Source organism: Hemiscyllium ocellatum, chromosome 38, assembly GCF_020745735.1.
Source record: "Hemiscyllium ocellatum isolate sHemOce1 chromosome 38, sHemOce1.pat.X.cur, whole genome shotgun sequence".
Lineage (NCBI taxonomy): Eukaryota > Metazoa > Chordata > Chondrichthyes > Orectolobiformes > Hemiscylliidae > Hemiscyllium > Hemiscyllium ocellatum.
The window spans coordinates 27690467-27708140 of NC_083438.1; the positions used below are offsets into that span (position 1 = coordinate 27690467).

Consider the following 17674-nt stretch of genomic DNA (forward strand, 5'->3'; position numbering starts at 1 on the left):
GTCAAACGTCTTGAGTGTTGTTGGGGCTGCTCCCATCCAGATAAGTGAGGAGTATTCCAACACATTTCTGAATTGTGCCTTGTAGATGGTGGACAGGCTTTGAGGAATCAGGAGGTGAGTTACTTGCTGCAGTGTTCCTAGCATCTGACCTGCTCTTGTAGCCACTGCGCTTGTGTGCCGAGTATTGGTGAATTTCTGATCTCTGGTTCTTTCGCGGTCTGCCTGAGCAGATCCTCCCAATTCCCTGCCTAAACCTCTGCCTCCCATTTTCCAGTTTGGAACCAAAGCGGATATTAGCAACAGCAGAAGCCATCAGTGTCTGGGGTGGGGGATAAGAGGAAACAGGTCAGAGAATGGCCTTGAGTAGGACTGAAACCAAAGTCAATGTATTCCCAAAGTAGGTAGGGAGTGTCCCTGGCTCACCCCTACACCTCCACCCTGCTTTTTAAATGGGGAGTAAAAAATGAGGTCTGCAGATGCTGGAGATCACAGCTGAAAATGCGTTGCTGGTTAAAGCACAGCAGGTCAGGCAGCATCTCAGGAATAGGGAATTTGACGTTTCGAGCATGAGCCCTTCATCAGGAATGAGGTCTGAGCAGGGGAAAAGGAATCGATGTCCTGTGATGAGCAGTAAATGCTTTCTGGGGAAATGGGAGAACCACGCACAGAACAGTGACCGAACTCGGAACTCTCTTGAGTTTCGGTTGAAATAGTTGCTTAAACGGGAGACGTGACCTAAAAAGCAGCCATCAGCTGTTTTTAACTCTAAGGAAAACTTGGCTGAGAGGCAGGAAACGAATAACTGGTTGTTTTTATTTCAGACTTGGGGAGGAAGTTTGTGGTGGAGATTCCCAGATGGAAGGGGGGAATTCAATTTCTGTTATTGAAAGCGGATGGACACATGAAAAACAGCAATTAATAAAGAGGAAAATGCATTCGACTTTGTGACTAGGGGCTAGAAACATAGAATATAAGATCGAGTATTTGGTGACCATCTTGCTCAGCTGGGAGCTTGACAAGGCAACATTATTTGCAGTGGTGTCGCGTTGTGAGAGCTGGGACGCGGATAGAATATTCCTTTTCCTCAGGCAAAGATCCCTTTCATCTGGAGTAAGCGACCAGGGCGAAATGATCGTAGTCTCCAGTCCAGACAGAAGGAGGGGAAACCACAGAACAATGGGAACTGACAATGATTGCACTTGGAGCTCGTTGACAAGTGTATGACCAGCAAACAGAGCAGCCAGTCACTTGTCTTTCCCCAGTCTTCGCAAACCGCTCATGTGACGCTCCTGGGAACAGGACTCCAGTGAAAACACCGGATCAGAGACACTTCTGCCAAAATGGAGAGAGCTGGATTCATCATCTCCGTGGTGTGCTTCGTCCTATCATACGGTGAGAATCTCTTTGGGTATCAGTAGGCCGGGTCAGAGCAGGCAACTGGAAGTTTTGGGGACCTCCTGAGGGTAAAAGTAAAAGGCAGCCCCTGTGTGTTGCTTTCCTCTCTGGGTTCCTTCCTAACGGAGATACCTTGGAATTGTTCCCACAGCTGAGCCTTTCAGTATCTTCGTGTACAAGCCAGAGGTCAACGCCACCGTGGGTGATCGAGTCACCCTCCCGGTGAGACCCTCCTCCCCCGTCTCGAGTGGTTTCTGGAAGTTTGGCGGTGAGTCCATCGTCCTGTGGACCGTCGAGCCGCCTGACCTCAACGTCGCCTACACCAAACGCAAGGTGCTGCTTTTGGACAACACGTCCCTCCTCCTCCTCTCAGTAACTCTCAAAGACGCTGGGGATTACTGGGTGACGATGGACTCCCCGACTGGACAAGAAGGCAAAGCCAAGGTCACTTTGAACGTGTTCCGTAAGTTTCCTGTCTCTTGTAATCGACAATGAGCAGATCAACATGGGCCGAGCGGTAGACAGTGTTCACTTGGACTTCAGTTTGACAAGGTTTCACATGATGGACTATAATTAGCAAAGTTCGATCACACGGGATTCAGGGTGAACTTGCCAATTAGTCACAAAATGGGCTTTATGGTGAGAGACAGGGTGGTGATGGAGGGGTGTTGTTCAGATTGGAGACTTGTGACCAGGGTGTTCCACAGGGATCAGCGCTGGGTCCACTTTTGTTTGTCATTTATAGAAATGATTCAGGTGAACCTATAGAAAGCATGTTTCATAAGTTTATGGATGACACCAAGACAGTGGAGTGGGCAGTGAAGAAGGTCACCTAAGATTACAAGAACATCTTGATCAATTGGGTGAATAGGCAGATGAGTGGCAAATGGAGTTTACTTCAGATAAATGTACCACATTTTGTTAAGATAAACAAAGACAGGACTTAAACGATTAAAGTAGGGCACTGGGGAGTGTTATGGAACAGAGAGACCAAGGAGTTCAGGTACAAAATGCTTTCAAGTTTGCATCAGATCGAGATAGGGCAGTTAAGAAGGCCTTTAGCATACTTGCCTTCATTGCTCACAAGAATGTTGGAGTTGGGATGTTATTTTGAAGATGTACAGGATGTTGGAGAGGCGTCTGCTGGAATAGTGTCCAGTCCTGATCACCCTGTTACAGGAAGGTGACCTTACAGAAGTTTATAAAATCAGGAGGGGCATGGATAAGGTGCATGCCTTTTCCCTCGTGTGGGGGATTTCAAGACCAGGGGCGTATTTTAAAGGTGAGAGGAGAAAATTGTTTAAAAAAGACACGGGAGGCAATTTGTTTCAACAAAGGTTAGTGGTGCCGATAGTAGTCATGGTTTGGAGATGCCAGTGTTGGACTGGTGTGCTTCCAATTAAACCGGTTGGACTAGAACCTGGTGTTGTGTGGTTTTTAACTTTGTTTCATCAAAGGGTGGACCGTGTGTGGAATGAACTTCCAGAGGAAGTGGTGGATGTGGGTCCAGTTAGAATGTTTAAAAGACATCTAGACAACCACCTGATGAAGGAGCATCACTTCGAGAGCTAGTGCTTCCAAATAAACCTGTTGGACTATAGCCTGGTGTTGTGTGGTTTTTAACTTTGTCCATCCCAGCCCAACACCGGCATCTCCAAATCATGACATTTAGATAAGTACAGGAATAGGAAATATTTGGAGAATTACATGCTAAGTGCAGGCAGATGGATCTAGTTGAGTTCAGGATTATGGTCGCCATGGCAATGGACTGAGGGATCTGTTTCTGTGCTGGAAGTGTCTATGACTCCATAACTTGAATTGGGCATGTGATGAGGCTCATTTGGTGTTTTATTTATTGATATAAAATGCTTAGATTCGATTTGATTCCCTACAGTGTGGAAACAGGCCCTTTGGCCCAACACGTCCACACCGACCCTCCGAAGAGTAACCCACCCAGGCCCATTTCCCTCTGAATAACGCACAATTTAGCAAGGCCAATTCACCTGGCCTGCACCTCTGTGAAAGGAAGCCCCCACAGACACAGGGAGAATGTGCAAATTCGACATAGGCAGTTACCTGAGGCTGGAATCCAACCTGGGACCCTGGTGCTGTGAGGCAGCAGTGCTAACTGCTAAATCATCGTACCGCCCTGCGTTTATGTTTATAAAAATAAAGAACTGTAGGTGCTTAAGCTCTGAGATGAAAGACAGCAATTGCTAGAGAAACTCAGCAGGTCTGACAGCATTTGGGAAGAGAGAAAGCAGTCTTAACGCTTCAGAACACAGGTCACTGGAGCCGAAACATTGAGTTTGCTTTTTCTCTCTCTGTCAGACCTGCTGTTTCTCGAGTTATTTCTGCTTTTCGCTTCTTTCTGTTTGTCTTGGCCGGGTACGATACTTGTAATTCTGTGTCAAAGGTATAATTCAGACTCTGTGATTCAGCCAAACTCTAGATCAGATTCCCTACAGTGTGGAAACAAGCCCTTCAACCCCAACCCTCCAGAGAGTAACCCATCCCCCTATGTTTACCCCTGACTAATGCACCATCCACGATTTAGCATGGCCAGCCCACCCTAACCTGCACATTGGGGGAGGAAACCGGAGCAAGTCCATGCAGACACGGGGAGAACGTGCAGACTCCACACAGACAGTCACCCAAGGCAGGAATCAAACCTGGGTCCCTGGTGCTGTGAGGCAGTAATGCTAACCACTGAGCCACTGCACCTGTACAAGCTAAGACCATAAGAAATAGGAGCAGGAATAGTCCATTCAGCCCCTCAAGCCTGGTCTGCCATTCAATACGAAAGTGGCTGATCTGACATTTCTCACGGCCACTTCCCTGCTCGTTCCCCATAACCACTGATTCCACGACTGATCAAAAATCTATCTCAGCCTCAAATATATCGAAGGACTCTGCCCCCACAGCAAGGAGTTACAAGACTCACAACTCTGAGGGAAAGGAAATTCCTACTCATCTCATTCTTAAATTGGCCACCCCTTTATTCTGAGACTCTACACTCTGGTCCTAGACTCTCCCATGAAGGGACACCTCTTTTACCCAGGAAAGCTCCTGAAGAATCTGACATCTTTCAATAAGATCACCTCTCATCCTTCTAAAGCACACTGCACAGAGTCCCCATCTGTTTGTCTTCGACATCATGGAACCCCAACAATGCATAAGCAGGCCATTCAGCCCATTGAGTCCACACTGACCCTTGAAAGAGCATTCCACCCTGGGCCTTACATTTCCCATGGCCAATCCACCTGACCCATACATCTTTGGACTGAGGGAGGAAAGTGGAGCACCCGGAGGAAACTCACGCAGACACGGGGAGAACGTGCAAACTCCACACAGCCAGTTGCCTGAGGCTGGAATCAAACCTGGTCCCTAGTGCTGTGAGGCAACAGTGCTAACTACTGAACCACGATGCTTCCCTTTGCTTGTGAGACAATACCTCCACACAGAGAATTACTCAAGTGAACCTGTTCTGATCTGATTTGGAGACACCAGTATTGGACTGGGGTGTACAAAGTTAAAAACCACACAACACCAGGCTGTAGTCCAACGGGTTTATTTGGAAGCACAAGCTTTCCGAGTGCTGCTCCATCATCAGGTGGTTGACCAGCTGATCTGCCAGACTTTTATTCTGAGTCAAAGGTGTAACTGAGACTCTGTGATTCAGCCAAACTCGATAAGTTGAGAGATTTGAATTCTGTTCAGAGAGGGAGATGGTGGTGTAATAGCATTGTCACTGGGCTAGTAATCCAGAGGTCAAGGTTTGAGATATAGATTCAGATCTCACAATATCAGTTGGTGGAACTGGAATTCAGTGAATAAAGCTGGATTTTAAACCTTGTCATCAGTAATAATGACCCATTTGATTGACTGATTCCTTTTGTGAAGGGAATTTGCCTTCTTTACCTGGTTGACTGACATGTAACTCCATACCCACAGCAATATGGCTGATTCTGAACTGCCATCTGAAACAGTCCAGCAAGCTACTCAGTTCAACAAATGCTTGCCTTGCCAGCAACACCCATGGAAGAAAAGAATAAACCAATTAATCACTTTGTGGGTGGCACAGTAGCTCAGTGGTTAGCACTGCTGCCTCACAGCGCCAGAAATCCTGGTTCAATTCCTGCCTCAGGCGACTGTCTGTGTGGAGCTTTCACATTCTCCCCGTATCTGCGTGGGTTTCCTCCCACAGTCCAAAAATGCGCAGGTTAGGTGAATTGGCCAGGCTAAATTGCCTGTAGTGTTAGGTGTAGGGGAATGGGCCTGGGTGGGTTGCTCTTCAAAGGGTCAGTGTGGACTTGTTGGGCCAAAGGGCCTGTTTCCACACTGTAAGTAATCTGAACAGGAATAGTATCTTTTAAACATTGTAATTGTACCTGCATCCAACACTTCCTCAGGGAGTTCATTACACATGTGAACCACCCTCTGTGTAAAAAATTTGCCCCTCATGTCTTTTTACAATGTCCATCCTCTCACGTTAAAAATGTGCCCTCTAGTCTTGAGATCCCCCCTCTTAGGGAAAAGACACCTCCCATTGTCAGCACAGGACATTAACAGAGTGGCACGGTGGCTCCGTGGTAAGTACTGCGGCCTCATAGCACCAGGGACCTGGATTTGATTCCAGCCTCAGGCAACTGGCTGTGTGGAGTTTGCATGTTCTCCCTGAGTCTGTGTGGGTTTTCTCCCACAGTCCAAAGATGTGCAGGTTAGGGTGAATTGGCCATGCTAAATTGTCCCATAGCATTCAGGGTTTGTAGGTTAGGTGCATTAGTCAAGGGTAAATGCAGGGGAACGTGTCTGGGTTGGTTACTCTTTAGAAGGTTGGCGTGGATTTGTTGGGCCGAATGGCCTGTTTCCACACTGTAGGGATTCTATGATTAACCCTCTCTATACCTCTCATCATTTTGCAAACTACTATAAGGTCACCTCTCAGTCTCCTGCACTCCAGTAAAAATAGCCCCAGCCTAACCAGCATTTCTTTATAACGCAAGCCTTCCATATCCAGCACCGTCATTGTAAATCTCCTTTGAACCCCCTTCAGCTTAATAATGTCATTCCAATAACTAGGTGACCAGAACTGGGCACAGTAGCCCAAAAGAGGCCTCACCAACGTCCTATACAACATCAACTCCTATAGCAACGAAGGCAAGCATATTAAATGCCTTTTTAACCACTCTGCTTATATGTGATGCAAACTTCAAAGAGTTACGCACCTGAACCCCTAGGTCCCTCTGTTCTCCAACACTACTCAAGGCCCTACCATTCATTGTATAAGCCCGGCCCTTGTTTGTTTTTCCAAAATGCCATTCCTTGCATTTATCCAGTTTGAACTCTGCCATAGAGTCACAGAGATGTACAGCATGGAAACAGATCCTTCGATCCAACTGGTCCATGCCAATGGGGTATCCAATCTAGTCCCATTTTTCAACCCATTGATCCATTTGATCAAGATCCCTTTGTAATCTTAGAAAGCTTTCTTTGCTCTCTACTATGCCACCAATTTTGGTATCGCCTGCAACCTTACTAACCATGCCTTTTGTACATGTATCCAGTTCATTCATATAAACGACAAACAGAAGAGGACCCAGAAATTATCCCTGAGGAACACTGCTGGTGACAAGACTCCAGTCTGAGAAACTACCCTCCACCACCATTCTCTGTCTCCTACTGTGAAGCCAATGGATGGAGAAGGAGAGTGCTAACCTCAGCCAGTGTGGGAATTGAACCCACACTGTTAGCATCACTGGCTGGCCATCCAGCAAATAACATGGATGAATAAAGAAGCATTTATATGCTTGATTATCCATCACTGTTGTAATGAGGGTAGAAGCTGACAGATTCACTGTCATTACAACTGCAGAATCTGGACTATTATCAGTTTTTTTTTGCTTTCACCTAGCAAAGTCTGCTCCTTTTACCATCAGCGTTGAAGGCGGCAAGATTAATGCCGTTGCTGGGGACACAGTCATTCTGTCAGCGAGTCCTTCACAAGAGGTGAAGCACGGGAGCTGGACGTTTGGAGGGAAAGCTGTCGCCTGGTGGAGTGACACATCCCCCGAGATCAGCCCCGATTACAGTGGGCGGGCCGCAATCTCCTCCAAGACTTCACTGAAACTGAAATCGGTTCGGGTATTGGACACTGGAGAATACGATGTGACCATGAGTACAGCGTCCGGAGACACGAGGACAGCCAAAATCGAACTGAATGTTGTCAGTAAGTTGCTGCTGTTTCCCAAATTAAAGAAAGCAAGGGCCAGCAAAATAACTGGGTTGCCTATTTAATGTTGCCCATCATTGCCCAGAATAGTCAACTACCGAAATGAAACAAAGAACTGTGGATGCTGGTAATGTGAAACAAAGGCCAGAAATTGCTGGAGAAACTCAGGAAGTCTGGCAGCATTCTGAAGAAGGGTTAGGGGACCTGAGACATTAATTGTCTCCCACAGAACCTACCAGATCTCCTGAGTTTCTCCAGCAATTTCTGTTTTTGTTACAGGTTGAGTACTTCTGGCTGTTAGGGTAAATAGACAAAGTCTTTTCCCTGGGGTGGGGGAGTCCAGAACTAGAGGACATAGATTTAGGGTGAGAGGGGAAAGATGTAAAAGAGACCTAAGGGGCAACTTTTTCATGCAGAGGGTGGTACATGTATGGAATGAGCTGCCAGAGGAAGTGGTGGAGGCTGGTAAAATTGCAACATTTAAGAGGCATTTGGATGGGTATATGAATAGGAAGGGTTTGGAGGGATATGGGCCGGGTGCTGGCAGGTGGGACTAGATTGAATTGGGATATCTGGTCGGCCGAGGGTTAGACCGAAGGGTCTGTTTCCCTGCTGTACATCTCTATGACTCTATGTGTCAAGTGTTGGTGGGGCATATCACAACAAATGTTTCTATTCTATTGCACATGAGATGTGGGTGTTCCTCGCTCAGACAGCTTTTGCTCCCCATCCTTCACTACCCTGGAAGGGTTAGTGGTGAACAGCAGCAGTCTTTGGGATGTGCATACCTAGGGATTACCATTGACCAGAAATTCCACTAGACTCACCACATTAACACAGCGGCTACAGGAGCAGGTCAGAGGCTCGGAATACTGCACCTCCTGACTCTGCAAAACCTGTCCGCCATCTGCAAGTCAAGAGTGTGATGGAATACTCCCTACCTTCCCTGATGGGGGCAGCTCCGACAACACTAGAGAAGCTTGACACCACCCAGGACAAAGCAACCCCTGCTTGATTGGCACTACAGCCACAAACACCCGTTCCCTCTGCCACCGACGCTCAGTAGCAACAGTGTGTACCATCGACAAGATGCACTACAGAAACTCACCAAAGATCCTCAGAAAGTGTCTTCCAATCCCATGACCACTTCCGTCTAGAAAGACAAGAGCAACAGATACACGCAAACACAACCACCTACAAGTTCCCCTCAAAGTCACTCCCCGTCCCGACTTGGAAATATGTTGCCGTTCCTTCACTACCACTGGGTCAAAATCCCAGAATTCCCTCCCTGATGGAATTGTGGGTCAACTTACAGCAGGTAGACTGCAGCAGTCCAAGAAGGCAGCTCACCACCAACTTCTCAAGGGGCAATTAGGGATGGACAATAAATGTTGGGCCCAGCCAGAGACCCCCATATCCTGTGGGAATGACTAAAAAGATTATTAATAAGGAGGACAGTTATGTTGGTCATTAGATTTAAATACATCTCTCGCAGCCTCATGTAGAAACAGCAAGTTGGCCCACTCTAGGAGTGATCAGTTACAAGAAGTTTAATGTAGTTTACTGACCTATTGTCCTGTCTCCCAGCGCAGCCACAGCCTCTCAGCATCTCCCCAGAGCTCAGCAGCATCAAAGCACAGTCTGGAGCCCGTGTCATCCTGTCTGTTCATATATCCGGGGAAGTGAACAATGGAAGCTGGGTTGCCAATGGGGAAACGCTTTTCCAGTGGGACGGCACCATTCAGAATACAACACAGCACAAGTTCTTCTGGATAGACCTCTTACCAAATGCATCCCTCCTTCTATTCTCTGTGCATTCCTACAGCTTCACAGAGTTTACAATCACTCTGGAGTCCCCCACCGGTATCTCAGCATCAGCCATTATCACCCTTCAAGTATTCAGTGAGTACCTGCTACAATTGTTGGATTAAAGAGTTACTTGGTGAAAACTTGCACTTAGGGCAGCGTGGTGGCTCAGTGGTTAGCACTGCTGCCTCATAGCACCAAGGACCTGGGTTCGGTTCCCACCTCGGGTGACTGTCTGTGTGGAGTTTACATATTCTCCCAATGTCTGTGTAGGTTGCCTCCTACAGTCCAAAGATATGCAGGCTCAGTGAATTGGCTGAGCTAAACTGCCCTTAGTGTTAGGTGCATTAGATTCCCTACAGTGTGGAAACAGGCCCTTCGGCCCTTGGAAGAGTAACCCACCCAGACCCATTACCCTCTGACTAATGCATTGAACACTATGAACCATTTAGCATGGCCAATCCACCCTGACCTGCACATCTTTGGACTGTGGGAGGAAACCCACACAGACACGGGAAGAATGTGCAAACTCCACACAGACAGTCACCCGAGGCTGGGATTGTACCTAGGACCCTGGTGCTGTGAGGCAGCAGTGTTAACCACTGAGCCACCGTGCTGCCCTGTCAGGGGTAAATATGGACAATGGGTCTGGGTGGGTTTCGCTTCAGAAGGTCAGGGTGGACTCTGAGGGCCGAAGTGCCTGTTTCCACACTGTAGGGTATCTAACCTTATTTTGCCCATTTGATTGCTAATTGAATTATCTCGAACATCTTGTCCCTCTGCTGAGGTTCCTGTTCCTAGTTTGGTTAGATTAGGGTGAAAGAATTTGCAACGGGTCTGGGCATGATGACTATTTTCTTTGCACTGTTGAACTGCCAAGGGTGGGGATGTTCACAACTAGGGGTCAAAGTTAAAGGTGAGAGGAGAAAGATTTAAAAGGGATCTGAGGGGCAGTTGTTTCACACTGTGGTATAGGACAGATGTTAGAGGTAGTTTCTTTACTCAGAGAGTCGTAGGGGCATGGAACGCAGTGTCTGCAACAGTAGTAGACTCGCCAACTTTACTGGCCTTTAAATGGTCGTTGGGTAGGTATATGGACAAGAATGGAATAGCATAGGTTAGATGGGCTTCAGATTGATTTCACAGGTTGGCGCAACATCGAGGGCCGAAGGACCTGTACTGTGCTTTAATGCTCTAGAAGGTGGTTCATATGTGGAATGAACGACACACGAGCTGGTGGATGCAGGTACAGTTACAACACTCAATAGGCATTTTGACGGGTACGCAAATAGGATAGGTTTAGAGGGAAATAGACCAAACGCAGGCAAATGGGACTAGTTCAGTTTGGGAAATGTAATTGGCATGGACAAATTGAACAGAAGGGTCTGCTGTATGACTCAGTGTAGGTCTGTATATTCTGAGGTTACATGGAGACGACTTCCTTTGTCGAACAGAAAATTATTCCAAACTTAAAGCAGCTGGCTTTTCTGTGCCACTGAACTCAATCAAAAGAAAATGGGGAGAGGCTGTAAATTTGGGGCATAACAGCTGGCCTTCTGAACTTGTGTTTGCACCAATGCTGTCACTTTTTGAGGTTATTTTGTCCTGTTCTTTTTCGAGGAGAGGTTGTAAAGCAGAGGTGCAGAACTGGTTAAATAAGAGCACTTGCATCATCAGCTTGGGAGGCCTTGGGTTTTTTTTTTCACAGCCTGAATGGGTGTGGCCAACTGTCACAGAGTGGGGTTTCTAGATTTTAGTTCCTCACTAACGTCAGAAGCTACTGCGATGTCAACAGAGTTGGAAGCTTCAGTAATGTCCTCCTGGCTCCAACTCTCTGAAATTCCTCTTGCTGTTTTTCGCCTCCTGGATGTGAGAATCCGTGACTGAACTTACCTTTTTTTTTGCCAAAGGTAATGTTTATGGAATGTTACTATGTTGGAAGTTAATTAGTAATATCTGTTACGGGGTCTGTTATTATGCTAGGCCTTCCAGCACAGTTGTTATCCGAAATTCCTCTTTCTTTGATTGGACTTTAACTACAGCAGTTTAAAAAAATTGAATGCTTAACACTGAATGGTTTGACCCATTAATTTGCATCTGAAAGAGGCACTTCACCTCTGAGTTCAAAAAAGAAGTAAAATTTAGGGTCAAGGCTACCTTAAAGTATTTTCAGGGGGTCTGGTCTGGTCCATAACACTTCAACTCCCCCTCCCACTCCACCAGGTTCATGCAGGTCCTGGGCCTCCTCCATCACCACTCCCTAACCACCCTGGAGGAATAACACCTTATCTTCCACCTCGGGACCCTCCAACCCCACGGCATCAATGTGGATCTCACCAGTTTCCTAATTTTCCTCTTCCCTCGCCTTATCCCAGATCCAACCTTCCAGTTCAGCACCGCCCTCATGTCCTGTCCCACCTGCCCATCTTCCTTCCCACCTATCCGCTCTAACCTCCCCTCTGACCTATCACTTTTACCCCCACCTCCATCCACCTATTGCACTCTCAGCTACCTTCCTCCCCAGCACCACCCCCTCCCATTTATCTCTCAGCACCTCCCCCTTCCCCTCCCTCCTCACAAGCCTCATTCCTGATGAAGGGCTTTTGCCCGAAATGTCGACTCTCCTGCTCCTCGAATGCTGCCTGACCTGCTGTGCTTTTCCAGCAACACACTCTCGACTCTGGTCGGGAACAATTTGTCATTCTAATAGATCAAAACAGATCTGGTTCTGGTCTTAAATTTAGATCCTTGCCTCCCTCCTTTTACCTTGCGTTTCCTCCTCTGTCTATCAAACTCAGCCTTGAGTAGATTCAATGACCAAGCGTCTACACCTTTCCAGCGAAGCTATTTCCACAGACTCACGACCCTCGAAGAGATGAAACAAAAACTCTTTGTATTCCATCTTAAAAGGGAAACCTCTTATTTATTTACTTCTGTTTCCTCGTTCAAGCTTTTTCAACATTACTAGATAATTTCTCAAATAAGGAGACCTAAACTGTGCATATTATTACTGATCAGACCCCAAAATGCCCTGGACAACTGCAATAAAGCAATTGATCTCCCTAAGACCATAAGGAACAGGAGGCCATTCATCTCTTTGAGCCTACGTTCAATGACGTCATGGCTGATCAGAAAGAGCATGACAAGGACGTTACCAGGACTGGAGGGTTTGAGCTAGAAGGAGAGATTGGATAGGCTGGGCTTTTTTCGCTGGAGCACGAGAGATTGAGGGTTCACTTTATAGATCATAAGGAGTATGGATAAGGTGAATACAAAGGCCTTTTGCCTAGGCTGGAGTAATTCAAAACTAGGGCATGTATTTTTAAGGAGAGAGGAGAAAGATTTAAAAGGAACCAAAGGGACAACTTTTGCACACAGTGGATGGTTTGTATGTGGAAGAAGCTGCCAGAGAAAGTGATAGATGCAGCTACAGTGGCAACATTTAAAAGACATTTGTACATAAAAGTTATAGGGGATAGGAAATGTTTTGCGGGATGTGGGTCAAATGCAGGAAAGAGGTCTGGGTTTAGTTGGGGCAACTTGGTCAGCATGGATGAGTTGGACCAAAGGGTTTTAGAACAAGAACATTACAGCGCAGTACAGGCCCTTCGGCCCTCAATGTTGCGCCGACCTGTCATACCAATCTGAAGCCCATCTAACCTACACTATTCCATGTATGTCCATATGCTTGTCCAATGATGACCTAAATGTACTTAAAGTTGGTGAATCTACTACCATTGCAGGCAAAGCATTCCATACCCTTACTACTCTCTGAGTAAAGAAACTACCTCTGACATCTGGCCTATATCTATCACCCCTCAATTTAAAACTATGCCCCCTCATGCTCGCCGTCACCATACTTGGAAAAAGGCTCTCCCTGTCCACCCTATCTAATCCTCTGATTATCTCAAATGTCTCTATTAAGTCATCTCTCAACCTTCTTCTCTCCAACGAAAATAGCCTCAAGTCCCTCAGCCTTTCCTCGTAAGACCTTCCCTCCATACCAGGCAACATCCTAGTAAATCTCCTCTGCACCCTTTCCAAAGCTTCCACATCCTTCTTATAATGCTGTGACCAGAACTGTACACAATACTCCAAGTGTGGCTGCCCCAGAGTTTTGTACAGCTGTAGCATAACCTCATGGTTCCGGAACTCAATCCCTCTATTAATAAAAGCTAAAACACTGTATGCCTTCTTAACAACCCTGTCAACCTGGGTGGCAACTTTCAAGGATCTGTGTACCTGGACACCGAGATCTCTCTGCTCATCTACACTACCAAGAATCTTACCATTACTTTGGTACTTTGCATTCCGGTTACACCGACCAAAGTGAATCACCTCACACTTGTCTGTGTTAAACTCCTTTTGCCACCTCTCAGTCCAGCTCTGCAGCTTATCTATGTCTCATGTTTTCATGTGATTCTATATTCCTTCCTCATCACAGGAATCAGTTGAGTGGAACTATTTCCAGGTTAGAGTGGTGCTGAAAAAGCACAGCAGGTCAGGCAGCATCCAGAGAGCAGGAAAATCGATGTTTCGGCAAAAGCCTTTCATCGGGAGATAGATCTGACAACCTGTAATATTGCAATACCTTCCCCCCTCCACCACCCACCCAATTTGAGGGATAAGGTGTTTATAGTTCAACATCCTTTTCACAGCCTTAGCTTGTTCTGGAATAGAACAAAGAAAAACAAAGAAACTTTACAGCCCAGGAACAGGCCGTTCAGCCCTCCAAGCCTGTGCTAATCCAAATCTACGGTCTAAACCCGTTGGTCAATTCCTAAGCAAAGTGGGCGATATGGTGGCACAGTGGTTAGCACTGCTGCCTCACAGCGCCTGAGACCCAGGTTCAATTCCTGCCTCAGATGACTGACTGTGTGGAGTTTGCACATTCTCCCCGTGTGTGCGTGTGTTTCCTCCCATAGTCCAAAAATGTGCAGGTTAGGTGAACTGGCCATGCTAAATTGCCCATAGTGTTAGGTGACGGGGTAAATGTAGGGGGGTGGGTCGGTGTGGAATTGTTGGGCCAAAGGGCCTGTTTCTATACTGTAAGTAATCTAATTTGTATCCCTCTCCTCCCCACCTACTCATGCATCTGTGCAGACACATCTTAAATGAATCTACCATGCCTGCCTGTACCACCTCTGCTGGCAACGCATTCCAAACACCCACCACCCTCTGTGTGAAGTACTTGCCGCGTGTATCCCCCTTAAACTTTCCACCTCTCGTTATTGAATCCTTCACCCTGGGAAAAAGCTTGTCCCTATCCACCCTGTCTATACCCTTCATGGTTTTGTAAACCTCAATCAGGTCCCCCCTCAATCTTCTTTTTTCTAGTGAAAATAAACCTAACCTACTCAACCTCTTTTCATAGCTAGCACCTTCCATACCAGGCAACATCCTCGTAAACCTTCTCTGCACCCTCTCCAAAGCGTCCACATCCTTTTGGTAATGTGGCGACCAGAACTGTACACAGTCTTCTAAATGCAGCCAAACCAATGTCTTGGACAATGTTACCATGTTTTAATCAGTGCACTGTTGTAATGTATGAATTGGTATAACTGCTTTATGTCCTGCAAAGTCCCACCCGTGTTGACGGAATGGTCAGTCATCGAGGTTTACAGCATGGAAACAGGCCGTTCGGCCCAACTTGTCCGTGCCGCCCAGTTTTCACAATTAAGCTAATCCCATATTTGGTCCATATCCCTCCATACATACCCCATCCATGTCGAAACATTTCTTAAATGACAAAATTGTACTCACCTCCACCACTGCATCTGGAAACCCATTCCAGACACTCACCACCCTCTGTGTGAAAAGATTGCCCCTCTGGACCCTTTGTGTCTCTCCACTCTCACCTATTCCCTTTAGGTGTCGACTGTCCTACCCATGGGGAAAATCTGTTGGCTATCCACCTCATCAATATTAAAAATCACACAACACCAGGTTATAGTCCAATAGGTTTAATTGAAAGCACACTAGCTTTTGGAGTGACGCTTTTTCATCAAGTGGCTGTGTACTCCACAACCACCTGACGAAGGAGCAGCGCTCCGAAAGCTAGTGCTTTCAATTACACCTGTTGGACTATAACCTGGTGTTGTGTGATTTTTAACTTTGTACACCCCCGTCCAACACCAGCATCTCCAAATCATCACCTCATCAATGCTTCTCATGGTTTTATAAACCCCGATAAGATCACCTTTCTGATACCACCAGCAAAACTAATGTCATTTACAAGATACCATGCGAGAACTGTAAAAAACACTACAAACTAGCAGGAAACTTGCCACCAGGATACAGGAACACCAACTGGCCACCAAAAGACATGACCCTGTCACTAGTTTCTCCACATACAGACAAAGAAGGATGCCATTTTGGCTGGGACAACACACACATCCCAGGTCAGGGAAAACAATGACACGCACGAGAATTCTTAGAGGCATGGCATTCCAACTGGAACTCCATCAATAAAAACATTGACTTTCACCCTATCTAACTTCCCTTGAAAAGAAAAACTGGAAATGATATCACCCACCTGAAGAAGCCACCACCTATAGGGGAGAGGTAGGACATACAACCAGCACTTCACCAGAGACTCGCACTGATGATGTTACATAGTATGGTGATGAAACGTCTGAAAACAAACCTTCCAGCTCAGCGAGCTGACAAACTTATCACTTTCTGATTCCTGCGCTCCAGGGAAAAGAAGTTTCAGTCTACCCAACTTCCCCCTACAACTCGAACCTTTCAGTCCAGCTAACACCCCGGTAAAACTTTCCTGCGCTCTTTCCAGTTTGATAATGTCCTTTATACAATAGGGGAACCTGAACAGCAGCCGGTCATCTACATTTGGCCTTACCAATGTCTTGTGCACCAAACAGCATGGAATGGTGGGGGGGGAGAGGAGCAGGATGCCAAGATTTGTCTTGTCAAGCAAGTTGAGTTGGAGACTCTCATCGTTTTGCTGACCTGATCGGCGAATTCTATGCCTGACAGACTTCTCTGCAAATTGCACAATCTACAATGTTGGCCTGGCCATTGCGGTTCTCCTGGTTTCGGTTTGCATTTTCCTCATTGGTAAACACATCTATGTGAAGCAGCACAGAGCGATGGGCGAAATTCACGGTAAGTGTCAAACCCTGCATCTCCTCCAAGTGTACAAAATAGGAACAGGAGTGGCCATTCAGCCGATCAAGCCTCTGCCATCACTCGACAGGAGCAGGATTGATCCTCCATCTCTGTGCCGTACTCCTGATCTCTCCCTGTCCCCTGTGACACCCCTCAGCTTCTAAAGCTGTAAGACCATAAAAAACAGGAACAGCAGTACGCCATTCAGCCCCTCAGGCCCGCTCCATCAGGTAGACATGTTCTTCTTCCACCCCAAAGGTACATTATGGCTGAAAGATCATAATAAACCAGTGGTTTTCAACTGGTGTGCCCCCGTGAACTGCTCATGTGTTCTGTGAGATTTTGTACAATGGTAATAAAAGCCATTGCCAAGAGTATGTTGTTGAATCTTACGACCAGAAGAAATAGGAAAAGCAGCCCCTCTTTTGCCATTCAAAAGGATCATGGTTGATCCCATGTTCCTCAGCTGCACCTCCCGTCATTTCTTGGTGAGCCTTGATTCCCCGACTGATCAAGAATCCCACCACCCCAGCCTGAAACATACACAGGACTCTGCCCGGGAGTGGCACGGTGGCTCAGTGTTAGCGCCAGGGACCCAGGTTCAATTAATGCTTCGGGGCAACTGTCTGTGTGGAGTTTGCACGTTCTCCCCGTGTCTGTGTGGGTTTCCTCCGGGTGCTCCGGTTTCCTCCTACAATCCAAAGATGTGCAGGTTAGGGTGGATTGGCCATGCTAAATTGTCCCATAGTGCCCAGGGATGTGCAGGTTAGGGTGGATTGGCCATGCTAAATTGTCCCATAGTGCCCAGGGATGTGCAGGTTAGGGTGGATTGGCCGGCTAAATTGTCCCATAGTGCCCAGGGATGTGCAGGTTAGGGTGGATTTGGCCGCGCTAAATTGTCCCATAGTGTTCAGGGATGTGCAGGTTAGGGTGGATTGGCCATGCTAAATTGTCCCAAAGTGTTCAGGGATGTGCAGTTTAGGGTAGGATTGGCCATGCTAAATTGTCCCAATAGTGTTCAGGGATGTGCAGGTTAGGGTGGATTGGCCATGCTAAATTGTCCCATAGTGTCCAGGGATGTGCAGGTTAGGGTGGATTGGCCATGCCAAATTG

The 17674-nt window shown here is 46.9% G+C and overlaps 1 protein-coding gene across 1 annotated transcript; it reads left to right on the top strand.

Annotated features, from left to right (window-relative positions):
* Positions 1-1024: 1024 nt before the first annotated feature.
* Positions 1025-16725, top strand: LOC132833911 (carcinoembryonic antigen-related cell adhesion molecule 21-like). The gene is made up of 5 exons (XM_060852571.1): positions 1025-1392; positions 1547-1858; positions 7310-7624; positions 9215-9529; positions 16430-16725. The coding sequence occupies exons 1-5, from the start codon at positions 1341-1343 to the stop codon at positions 16723-16725; spliced, it is 1290 nt and encodes a 429-aa protein (XP_060708554.1). The 5' UTR covers positions 1025-1340.
* The last annotated feature ends 949 nt before the right edge of the window (positions 16726-17674 follow it).